The 13,140-nt window shown below is 35.6% G+C and overlaps 2 protein-coding genes across 2 annotated transcripts in view; one reads left to right on the forward strand and one right to left on the reverse strand.

The window, feature by feature from the left end:
- The window catches only part of LOC129948288 (E3 ubiquitin-protein ligase rnf146), a 65,106-nt gene that overhangs the window by 31,399 nt on the left and 20,567 nt on the right, over window positions 1-13,140 (reverse strand). The gene's annotated exons all lie outside the window — the stretch shown is intronic.
- LOC129948289 (uncharacterized) lies at window positions 5,504-9,131 on the forward strand. Its single transcript, XM_056059230.1, has 3 exons — window positions 5,504-8,065; window positions 8,174-8,363; window positions 8,427-9,131. Coding segments are annotated over exons 1-3 (321 nt in total). The 5' UTR covers window positions 5,504-8,063; the 3' UTR covers window positions 8,556-9,131.

Consider the following 13,140-nt stretch of genomic DNA (forward strand, 5'->3'; position numbering starts at 1 on the left):
ACAAGGAAGTGTCCTAGGTCCTACCCTGTATTTAGTATACACAAGGGATATTCCAGTTGGTAATCACACCATAATGGCTACTTTTGCAGATGATTACGCAATTTTGGTACCCGACAAATGTGTGTCTAAGGCAGCAGTAAAACTACAAAATGCCGTCGACACAGTGAGAGCTTGGACCGAAAAATGGTGTATCAAACTCAATGAAACAAAATCTTCACATATAAACTTTACAAATAAAAAGATAAACAATATTCCAATATTCATTAATAATCAAGCTGTACCTTACGCCAATACGGCTAAATACCTTTGAAATCACTTTCAATGCAAAGTACGCGATTTTGAGGAAAACGCGACAACTGTAGGCTGGGACGAGGTCCAAAAATGTATATTCGCGAAACAATTATTAAAAGGTGTCGCTAAGCTCTTTATACGTAGCGAAAAAAATATAAAGAATTGGGCAGCTCTAAGAAAAGCCCTAAAGGATGAGTTTGGTGAGAGTGTTTGCTCTGCGGAAGTACACCGAATGTTACGAACGCGGAAGAAGAGTTCGGAATCACTCAGGGAATATTTGTACAACCTCATCGAGATAGTTAAAAGCATCGTACTGGACGATGAAAGTCTGATCGATTATTTTGTCGAAAGAACCCCACATGTATATTTCCATTTGATAAACTGAATTAATTCAACAAATCAATTCCAGTTTATCAAAAGCATACAAATATTTTCTTCGAAAGAACCCACCCCAGCTGACTGGCCGGTGAGCTGCATTCAGTAAGGCTGCCTGTCTTCAATTTTTACAGAAACCATTAAAGATCTATTCAAATTTAAAAACCGAGTAAGAAGTGTAAAAACAAATAAATAATGAGATTGCGATAAGATTCACCACAACAATAGAATTCCACGCGTTAATATTTTTAACTTTATCTATTGATACGATATGGTGGGAAATGGTTTGAACTCGGCCATTAAGATTTGGAAAATTTTGGAAGACCTTCTGTTGATATCTTAATAAGCAATCTGTTTATAGCTTAAGAAAAGTAATGCCATTCATATAATATTTATACAGCTGTCAACTTCTTTAATTGCCTCTTCTCTTTTACTTTCTTTTAAATCCTTCTCTTTGATTCTATACTTCACCAGATAAGGAACTCCTTAATAAAATTATCCTTTAAAATAAAATAAATAACTCGTTTCAAGAACACTCGGAATTGAAGAAAATAGAAGCCGGTGTACCACAAGGAAGTGTCCTAGGTCCTACCCTGTATTTAGTATACACAAGGGATATTCCAGTTGGTAATCACACCATAATGGCTACTTTTGCAGATGATACCGCAATTTTGGTACCCGACAAATGTGTCTCTAAGGCAGCAGTAAAACTACAAAATGCCGTCGACACAGTGAGAGCTTGGACCAAAGAAAGGCGTATCAAACTCAATGAAACAAAATCTTCACATATAAACTTTACAAATAAAAAGATAAACAATATTCCAATATTCATTAATAATCAAGCTGTACCTTACGCCAATACGGCCAAATACTTTTGAAATCACTTTGAATGCAAAGCTAAAGTGGAAAGAGCACACCAAAAAGAAAAGAGAAGAACTTAAATTTCCAGAAGTCTGGCCGGATGCCAAGCTCGAGGTTGTTGCAAGGGAGAATATTCCTTGCCGGCCAAGAGCACATATAAATGGTCCCGGCTCTACACAACTGCCCAGATATGATCATGAAATTGATCAAAGCAAATAATCCAAACCTGCCTACGCACGACTGGAAGGTCCCAAAGGCTGAGAAGGAGACAGTGGGTCACTATAGATCAGCTCTCATGTTGATCAATAGGAAATCACTGGCTCCACTGGCCGCGATCAAGGGCGTAACTGGGTGTATCTACAAAAAAGACGAACATTCGCTTAACACGCCCCCACAGAAGCCCCTTCAGCGGAAGGAAACGCTTCACTACCACCAATAATGGAAGTCGATGCAACACCACAAGTGGAACCATCGAACTCCACAGCCCCAAACAAGCCAGCCGACGTGGAGGCTAAACCTAAAGTCGACAGCAACTCCGACATGGATACTGAAGACGCCACCTTGGGCATCACTCTGAGTGAGGAAGATCTACTTCATTCCTCCTCAGGCAATGAAAACGCCGATAAAACAGTGTTGGAGATTGATCTGACTAAAAGTAGCAACCTGGTACTAAGATTGCATAGAAACAAGGAAGACATCGTCTTGATACAGGAGCCGTGGGTCTCAAACTCCATCATCAGAGGCCTCAGAACTCCTGGCTATAAACTATTGTATGCATCGGAGAAAGGTGAACCAAGGACATGCATGTTATTAAACAATTACTAAAACGTATTTTTACTCCCCAATTACAGCGACAAGGACACCACCACCGCTGTCTTAACAACGGATAAAGCCACCTACTGGCTCATATTCTCTTATCTTGGCCACGACAGCTCAATTCCAGGAGACACCTTGAGGAAGGCAATTTCGGAAGCGCAATCGAAAAAAGTTGGTCTTCTAATTGGTTCGGACGCTAACGCCCATCACACGGTATGATGTAGCTCTGATATAAATGAGAGAGGTGATTCCTTATTTGATTACTTACTAAGCACTAACCTACTCATAAGTAATATTGGTAATGAACCCACTTTTGTAACCAAGAATAGGAAAGAATTAATTGATATTACACTTTCCTCTGACTCAATCCACAATCTGATTTCAAACTGGCATGTCTCAAAAGAGAATTCCTGCTCTGTCCACAGATACATTCAGTTTGAGCTCAAAGATGTGGCAAATACATCTACGGGTTTTCGCAATCACCGTAATACAAACTGGGAGCGATATAGGGAGTTACTAGCACAACTGCTTGATCACAACCTTCTTAAAAGCTCCTCGAGTAAAGTTGAACTAGACCTTTCTGTGAATCATCTCACCGCTTTAATGAATCAATAAGAACTTCATGCCCTGTAACCATTTTAAAGGGTAAGAAGAAACCTCATTGGTGGCGTAAAGAACTAGAGCCATTCAGAAAGAGCTGTTGCAAACTCTTCAATAGATATAAGTACACTAAATCTCCATCTGACTGGGACTTCTTGGAGAAACTTTTGTGGCAAAAAAATGACTTAAACGTATTTTTACTGCCTAATTACAGCGACAAGGACACCACCACCGCTGTCTTAACAAGGGATAAAGCCACCTACTGGCTCATATCCTCTTATCTTGGCCACGACAGCCCAATTCCAGGGGACACCCCGAGGAAGGCAATTGCAGACGTGCAATCGAAAAAAGTTGGTCTCCTTATTGGTTCGGACGCTAACGCCCATCACACGGTATGATGAAGCTCTGATATAAATGAGAGAGGTGATTCCTTATTTGATTACTTACTAAGCACTAACCTGCTCATAGTAGGTCTAGGTGAGTCAGTGACATCTGTGTCGCATTAGTAATCGGTTAAGTGTGAATTGCCCGATTCGTTGCGTGCGCCGTTAACTTTGTGAAAAATTTGTTTCAAATAATTAATATTAAATAATTTTAAAAACCGTCACTCGCGAATAATAAAAGTGTAACAGTTTCCCAAATAAATTTAAACTTAATAATATTAATTACAATTTCACCTCGAATTTGGAAAAAAATAAATTTTTATAAGAAAGATAGTGAACTTCAATTTAAAGCCAATATACAAAACTGAATTCAGAATTGAATTTTGAAAGACTTGAAAATTAAAAAAAAAAATCAGTGTGCTAATTGAAAAGTGCTGGTTGTTCGGTTCGACCAAAAACAACCAACAACCAAGAAATTGAGCTGATGGAGATTTTTGAACAGAACCCGTTTTAAAAAATACATACTATTTTCAAAGGTAGCAAATCATTCATTCATCAGTTCAAATTTTGTTGGCCTAAAATACTTGGATGGTTAACCAAATCAAAAAAAGATGGTTTAGCCCACTGTAAAATTTGTGACTGCGATCTACGTTCCCAAAAAGCTGACTTGGAACGGCATGTTGCAAGGTCTAGCCATGTAGCAAAGACAACAAATATAAAAACAAATGGACAGTTATTCTAAATACATTTTTTTTCATTTTCAAATGTCGCGTATAAATTGTGTGTCTTGTCTTAAAGTTTCAGTAAAAAAAAATGATAAGAACTCAAAAATAATAGAGTTGAAACTGGCTTATTAGACAGCAGTTCATAGCTCAATTCGATCGATAGATCATCTGGGTGAAATTTTTAATAATTTTTGTATGTCAAACAATGCTTCTGCCGTCAAGGTTCGCAAAACTAAATGTTCAGCCTTAATGCGGAAAGTAATAGCTCCTGCATTTTTGGTAGACTTATTGAAAGATGTTGCAGATACGAGATATTCTCTCATCTTAGATGAATCTATCGAAGTGTCCACGAGTAAATTTTTGTGCATTTGCATTCCATATTTTTCAATACATTTAAGTTCTGTCATGACAAGCTATCTTGGTATAATAGAAGTAACAGAATATACAGGAAAAATACTTGCCGAAAAAATTGTAACTTTTCTTAACCGTCGGTCTGACCCCTGGGTCTGGCCAGGCATTTTTCGTTTTCAAATGTAAATTTAATGCATTTCTAGTTTAGCTAGCAACTTGTGCTTTCAGGTAGCTTCCTAAAATTTTATTGGCTATCGATTTATAAGAATATTGGATTTGAAAAGTCCTTACAAAGGATCTTATAAGGACTTTAAAAAAGTACACCTTCGGACCGACACATGGGCCTAGCCAGACCCCTATTGATTTTGTACAAAAATCAATGGAATATGTATTTTAAAAGTTTACAGACTGCATTTTGTTTTTACCAAGCACATACAAAATGTGCTTGTATTTACATGAACACATCATGTCTATATTTTGTGTGTGTATTCGTCATATTGGGTGCAGCTACTCTTTGGCGGATGGCGGATGACGGATGACGTGCATAATTTTGCGTTGTCTATTGTTTCTATTTTATGGTTGATTGACAGGTGATAGTGAATCTATTTGTATTCATATTTTGTATGAGTTACATTTTGCCAAAACAATATATATTTTGTGGTAGATTTCTTGTGATTCATTTTTTTTTGGATTGCATTTTTATCATAATGGGTGATGAAGTAAATTTTTTCTATAACACGCGATTACGCAGTCGTTGCAATGGTGCGGATTTTTATTCGCGATTGTCAACGGCTTTGGTCAACGACTTGCTAAATGAAAATGCCGATTGGAACGAAGAAGGAGATCCATTCCATGTCGAAGACACTGAAAATGATTTGGATTATGTTCCTGAGGACAACGCATCCGATATCGAGGACGATTTGGTGATTGAACCAAATGAACTGCTGGATAGTGATGAAGAGGAAGAAGAATTGGGTGACATGCAAAGTGAAGCCCAGCAAAATAATAATAAGGACGACATAAAAATGCATTTTCATCAGTAATCAATCTTATATTCCTCAAAAATGTAATATTTTTCGAAATAAAATACAAACAAAAAAATAAAACATAAAACTTTTTTTTCTCAAATCTATTTGTCTTACTAATCATTTTATCTTTACGGTAAGTTCAAAATTATATGCAGAATATATTAACATAAGTAACTATTAAAAAAGAGTAAACGTTTGGGAGAAAAATAAGTTTGCATGCATCACATATTTTCATATAAATGCATGTAAATCTATAGGGGTCCAGCCAGGCCCATGTGTCTGTCCGAAGGTTTTGAAATAGGTGTCAGACGGAGGGTATCCATCAAACTTAATATAAATGGTCTGCTAGGTATGGGGCCAGTAACCTTTAAGGCAAAAACAATTCTGTGTACACCCACTTAAAGCAAATTATTGTTGCAAGCCTAATTCTCATCAAATGAATTTGCCATAGAATACATCTCTGTACATCCAAAGCATCTAAAGTTCTTCCATCCGGACTCGATTACGTAGTTAGTGAAACTTATAATTGGTTTTCACATAGTTCACTAAGTAAAAACAAATATTATGACATTTAAAAACTAATAAATAATGAAAAAAGCCACTTAACCTTATAGCTCACTCGTTGGCTTTGTCATTTTGATGCCTTAAAGCGCGTGTACGATCAGTTTTTAGAACTAAAAATCATTTCGGAATTTGTGACATAAGTGAAAAATGTTGAATAGATAATTTCAAGATACTAAAATGTACATTCTTTTGTCCGGGATTTTGCCCATCATAAAGGAAATGAATAAACTCAACACTTATTTTCAAGCTACAAATAAAAACATCTTTAAAGCACAAAAAGAAGTAGAAATTGTTGCCCGTTGCTTTGCATATAAGGTTTTGTCAACAGTTCCACCTTTAAAGTCTGACTGGGAATGTGATCAGGTATTGGAATTAGTAACGAACCCAGACAATTTGAAAGCTTGGAAAGATATTGATTTAGGGTCGGAATTTGAAAAAAAAACGCGAGAGAAAATAGTGTAAATACAGAGCTTTTGAATGAAGTTAAGAAGCAAGTAAACGATTTCATTCTTGCTTTACTAGGAGAAATGTGTAAAACACTGTCGGACTAAACTTTTTGTCTCGATTGGATATTTTTTACAAAGCGTTCGTTTGAGCCAACATCGACCCCGTTTTGAAAGTCTGCCTGTAAGCTTGATACGATACCAACCAAAAGTAGGTCGAAAATGCAAATAGAGGCACTAGATGCAATAATGCGAGTACGCATTCATTCCAAGGTTCGATGAAATAATGGGTTCATACATTGAGTTTGTATATGAAGAATTGCTGCCTCATTTGAACAAAGTGGTGAAGGGAGAAATAATTGAAATGATGTCTTACGAATTTTGCTTGATAACCGATGTATAGATACATTTGTATATTTTTTTTTTGTTTAATAAAAGAATTGTTGGTATTACAACTACAAATTGCGCAATTTTATTTGATTTTTGAATTTGGGCATTTTTATTTTATTTTTAGCGATTTCACTTTTTCAAATCTGAAAAGTAACATCTTGGAGTGGACAATTGGAGACATTTAGCAAGGGACCGAGCTAGATTGAGATGTTTGTTGAATAAAAGCTTATTATTCCAAAAATTAACTTATTTTACAAGCCTAACATCACGATCCATAAATCGAGTACCTACTTTTATACCGATATCTTCACCTGAACAACAACAAATGCATCAAGAATCCATAGAATTTTAAATTTAAATTTTAAGAATGTATAAATAATAAGCCTAACATTTTATTTGTTCAATACAAGGACCATGTCACGACCGCTCTTCCGTTCAGTAACATGTACAAAACATACACCCCTGTTCTAATTTTCGATCGAATTTCCAAATCGACCGTTTTCGAATTTTGTCAGTTCTCTTTTCCGTATTGTTTGACATTTTAAGTATTTCAGGTGTTCCAAAAAACAAACTGATCTGCAACACGCTAAATATTTGACGTTTTCATTTCGGTTGTCTTTTTGTTAGCGAAAACAGATTCGGTGGAACAAAAATTTTATTGTTTTTTAATAAAATTAAATTAACTAAACATCTTTTTACAAATAATAAATGAAACTTAGGGGAAATCATACAACACAGCAACAATTTGCAATGTTAGTTGCATTCATGGAGAAGTGTCCTGACCTTGGAAGAGGGTGGGTTAAAACAGATAATAGAGCTGAGCATGTGGATAGATTGTGGGAAGAATTGACGAAAGACTTAAATGCTTTAGGACTCCCAAAGAGAGAGGTGACTGGATGGAAAAAAATAACTATTTGCCTCGAATTTGTAGTGCATTTTAAAAACGTTTTTGTATGTACTTTACAGGTGTGGTCGGACTACAAAGTGTTTATTTAAAAAAAGCTGATTCAACACTAAAAAGAAGTAGATGCGACTGGTGGTGGTGAATGCAACCAATATTATCTGACGCCATAGAAGAAACTGTGGTCAGGATTACAGAGGGCCGATTCCAGAAAGCGCGACGGATCGCTTTTAATGGTGGATTTGTGTGTGAAAGCGAAAGTTCTTTCCAACAAAATGTCATTCTTCTAGTGGGTTTTGAAAGCGACAGGCGTGATAGTGGCGGATTGCAACAAAATGTAAACAAAAATAAGTTTTATTTATTTTTTTTTTAAATATATTAAATTAAAGATATCAATTACTTATTTTTGTTGAATATTTAACGAAATAATTTTTTTTTGATTAAGGAGTAACAAACATACCTCCACGAAGCAATTTGCGACCCTCGTAGAATTCCTAAAAGAGAATAGCGGAATAAAAAAGGGAATTCTAAATGCTCCTGAATATAAGGCCAAAAATAAGGAGCTTTGGGATGAAATCACGGTTGTGCTTAATAGTCTTGGACCTCCAGTAAAAACGTTGGATGGTTGGAAGAAGGTAGGTCGAAGCTTTCTCTCAATTTTCTGTTCATAATGAATACAAATTCTATTTGCATTGAAGGTATGGAAAGATTTTAAGTATAACATAAAGGATAAATTGCGAGAAAACAAAAAATCCATGAAGGTGGACCGAACAAACAGCATGTGTTCTCGGTCTAAGAAGAAGACATTATTGCTTTGCTGGACTTAAACACAAAGGTGTGTGGTCTCAAAGTAAGGAAATTTGGCACAGCAGATGCTTTTCCAACCAGAGAACCTTTAAAAGAAAAAATCGTACAAATACGTCAAAATCTTTCACCAGAAACCCGTCAACTATTTGAGGAATCTGAAATTTTACTGTCAGAAGAAATAAATTAAAAACCGGAAGAAGGAGAATTCGACAAAGAAATGGAAGAGCATGCACAAAAGAAACCAACTTGCCACACTAGAACTTCCGCGGCAACATAAAAAAATTGTTGAAGCTCCAAGTGAACCAACAAAAGATGTACAAGGAAAAATCGTTACATCTCCTAGAAGAGCAGAATAATAATAAACCTTCGATACCGTTGGTTGAGCAATAGCGATTCGGTAGTCCTGCCCAACGCTCTTTTGGTACGAACCTTCCGCTAAAAATCGCAATGTAGCGGCAAGCTTGAGTATTGAAGGCAAAGAATTAGTGTTTTCTCGTTTGAAATCATCTTTGATTTCCTCAAAAACGTACACAAATGCTTCTCACGATATTCGAAACAATTTTATAAACCTTATTGAACAAAAATCATTAAACAAAATTCAATTTGGAAAAGATAATTAAATACACACTCTTTGGGAGGTACATCAAGAGGCGAAGACCCACTTCTAAATAGTTTTCTTTGAATATTTAAATAATTAGCTTCTTTTCTTGCTTCTTTTCTTTCTGCATTTAAAAAAACACTTATGGAGTCCATTGAAAACTAGTTTTGTTTACTTGAAACCAACAATAATATTAAAATTTACTTTTTTCAGAGAAAAACAATTAATTTTAATGGAAGAAAATGTCATAATTTTGGAAACAGCTGACAAATAAAAGGAAAATTGGAAAATATCAAGGAAATGGATTGGAACTATTTGCCATTTTTGCTGGAAAATGGAAGGATCTCTTTCTTCCATGTTCGCTTTTGAAATTAACTCCAAGCGAAGACGGTCGAAATTGTATATTCGCTTTCAATGCGATCCGCCGCGCTTTCTGGAAAAAGCTGTCCATGCAATCAAAAACTCTAAGACATGTGGAGTCAAAGAGAAGAACAGTTTTTCTATGAAACTTAAATCTTCAATAAATGAAAATCAACGAATAAAGCACCAACCTCACGAGTTAAAACATACCACACGTCCGTGCATGAGTCCTTTGACTCCAAAAACCAAGAGAACAATGAATAACGAGCCGATACAATGTCTACACTGAAAAAAGTAGATCGCATGATAAAAGTTCAACACAAATTGCAGCTACTACCAATGAAAGTTCTCCCATGGATTACAATGACACTGTTCCGGTCGATACATCGCAAAAGAGCACGTCATCAAAAACACATAAAATGCTAGAAACGCAGATGGAAATAAACCAACGATTCCATATTGAAAAATGAATAAGTTCCATGAAATGAATAAAACCAATAAGGATGTGAATTCATCGTTGAAAAGAAGTTATCGTGTTACAGAAAAGCTCTGTGATATCCAAAAAAATAAGAATGATCTGTTAAAAAAACAAATCGAGAACGAAGCTGCTCATTATTTGGAAAAAGAACAAATTTTAAATAAGAATGTTGAGCAGAATGGAGCCCATCAAAAAAGAAAGCGCAAGCTTATAGGGCAGAAAATTGAATTTTAAAAAAACATGCTCTTGTTGAAAGAGGAAAGATCTCAGAAAATGGTCAAAGGCGTCTAAGTTGCTTTTGAAGATGTTTTTACATGGAATATTTTATTCGTTCCAGTTTTTTTTATAATACTTTTAAATTAATTGTTTTTGTATTGATTTTAGTTATCCTAAAATATCTAGTCCTCAAGTTAAGTTCAAAGTAGGTATTAACAATATGAAGTGATATTTTTTGTATTTATGTTTTCGTTTTAATAAAAGTTACTCGTTACTACCGAAAGCTATTTCTTAATTCATTTCTTTTAGAAAGAGCTTGGTTGTGTAATGCTGTGTCTGAAATGCAGGCCTCATTATCATCTTCACTTTCGTCTTCATTTGAGTAAGCATCCTCTTCATTATCAAACTGGTACATCCATCTTCTAAATATTGTTAAATGCTCTAACTTCGAGTAAGACTATTAGAATGGATTTACCAATTTTTTCTTCAAATGTGGTTTAGCTTCAAGTTTTTGTTTGTATATTAAGAGAATATTTGCACTTAAATTATAGAAATTTAATAATTTTAAAAACTTGTTTGACAACTTCACAGCTGATTTCGAAAACGTTTTGTTGATTTTAAGTTGTCTACACTGCAAATTCAATTCGATTGGAAATCAGAACAACCTTTTTTAATTCGCATGGATTTGATTCTCCTTTCCGTTTTTAAATTCGGTCGGAAATCAGAACAGCTGTGATACAAACAAATCTTTGTATGTTTCTTTACTTTAAAAATAAATACACAAAATTTCAAAAAATGTATCTAACAATTTAAAAAAGTTAATAAAACAGCATAACCGGAGAATGATTAATAAATTTTACCTAAAAATCATCTGTTATCTTCCAGAAATTGTGGGGCACGGCATTTGAGATTAGTAGAGTTTATGGCAATGAATTGGTCAAAAACAGAAGAAACCAAACAACGTGTAAGACGAGTTAAAAGACCAATAATAGGGATGTTAACAAAATATTTTGATCTTGCAGTTCGTTTGTTGTTTATGTCTGGTTGTATGCGCAGCGCCCCGGTTGCTGGGTTTGTATACCCGACAGGTATACAAATAGTGAAGAGCAGAATGTGAACGTTAGTGACTCAAAACGTGCATTTGGATACAGATTATATTGATGGGGATACTTTTCTCAAGAACTTCAGACGTAAAATGATATAGAATTAAAATTTTAACAAAAAAGTAAAACTTAATACAAAGAAAAATGAAGAAATGAAAACTGACGAATGATTGACAATAAGAAGAACTCTCACAGTCACCGACTAACCTCCAAGCCGATAGCATCGCTTCACTCTCAGTGTGCTTCTCGCTTATTTTCGTTGGTACCTATTCCGCTATTTTCAACTAGCATTTTTCTTTTCTCTCTACTCGTTCCCTTAGTTGTAGAGTAAATTACATATAAAAGTGTGAACAAATAATAAACATGGCCTCAGGGCCACGTGTGCTTACGGGTAATCGGTTTAGCAAACTACCTACAGATGTAGATGTAGATTGGTATTCCGAAAACTCGAACAAAAAAAAAAGAAAAAAAACAAATTACACGAAGATAGACATTAATCCCTCCATTCCGGCTTCCTCGTCTAATCCCTCTATTCCAACCTTCTCGTGCAATCCTAACCCCAAATTTATCGTGATCGCCCCAACAGATAGTGATAAACCTCTCTCAAAGTTCAGTGTGTTCTTATTAAAAAAGGCTATAGATGGAATTAGCACTGGTTATGAATATATTACTCAGTTGCGTGATGGTAATCTGCTCATCCTGGTGAAGTCTCTCAAAATAGCTGACATTTTCTTAGCACAAAAATCTCTATCAAACCTCTGTCCCATCAAGGTTACCCTCCATACAAACTTAAATTCCTCTAAAGGTACAGTCTATGCACCTTATCTCATTAATGTACCCGACGAAGAAATTATAAAAGAAATGAGTTCACAGGGTGTAACTGAGGTGTACAAGTTCACTAAAAAAGTTGATGGCATATTAACTCCTACAAATGTCATTCTTTTTACGTTTGATCGCTTTCGTCCACCTAGCACAGTTAACATTGGCTGGTATAATTGCATCGTTACTGAATATTTTCCCAACCCCATGCGGTGTAAAAATTGCCAACTCTTAGGTCACACAGCCAAGAGATGCAAAAACCTCAAATCTTGTGTAAACTGCAACATGCTCCCTGTAGACCCCCATTCATGTACACGCACCTTTTGTGCGAACTGCTCCGAAGAACACCCCGCATCTTCAAAAACATGCAAAAGTTTCATAAAAGCAAAAGAAATATTAAAAATTAAGACAATCAGAAAATGTACAGTGTTCGAAGCCAAACAAGCATACAAGGAACTAAATCCTGAACTCCCCTTTACGAAGACTTTTTCTAATATTACTCATCAAGCCATACCCACCTCCTCAACGAATAATACAATTTCAAACGAAATTAATCCTCTTCCAAATCTTCCCTCAGTTCAAGCTCAAACTCCAAAACCAATCCATACAGAAAAACAACCCACATCATCAAACAATATTAAAGATTCATCAAAAATCCAATCAACCAATGTGCTCTTAAATTCATCTCCCGAAATAACCAACCAACAAATTAGCCCTCCAGGCACATCAAACTTACACCAACAAATAAAACCACACATTCAAGTAAACAATACATCATCCCAAATTAAACCTATCATTACTCCTCGTCGTAACATAGACTCTAACGCAATTAACCTCAATTCACCTTTATCACAATACACCCAGTCTCTAATCGAAAAAAATAGCTACTATATCAACTCTATGGAACAAGATGATGACAGTGGTTAACAATAATACGATCTCCAACACAAGCGACTCCGCTGCCCATGGGGTGGATCATCCGGGACATTCAAGTGTCCCAGATGATCCATCTTTTGGTCAGCGGAGTCCCA

Source organism: Eupeodes corollae, chromosome 2 (genome assembly GCF_945859685.1).
Source record: "Eupeodes corollae chromosome 2, idEupCoro1.1, whole genome shotgun sequence".
NCBI classification, from domain to species: Eukaryota; Metazoa; Arthropoda; class Insecta; order Diptera; family Syrphidae; genus Eupeodes; species Eupeodes corollae.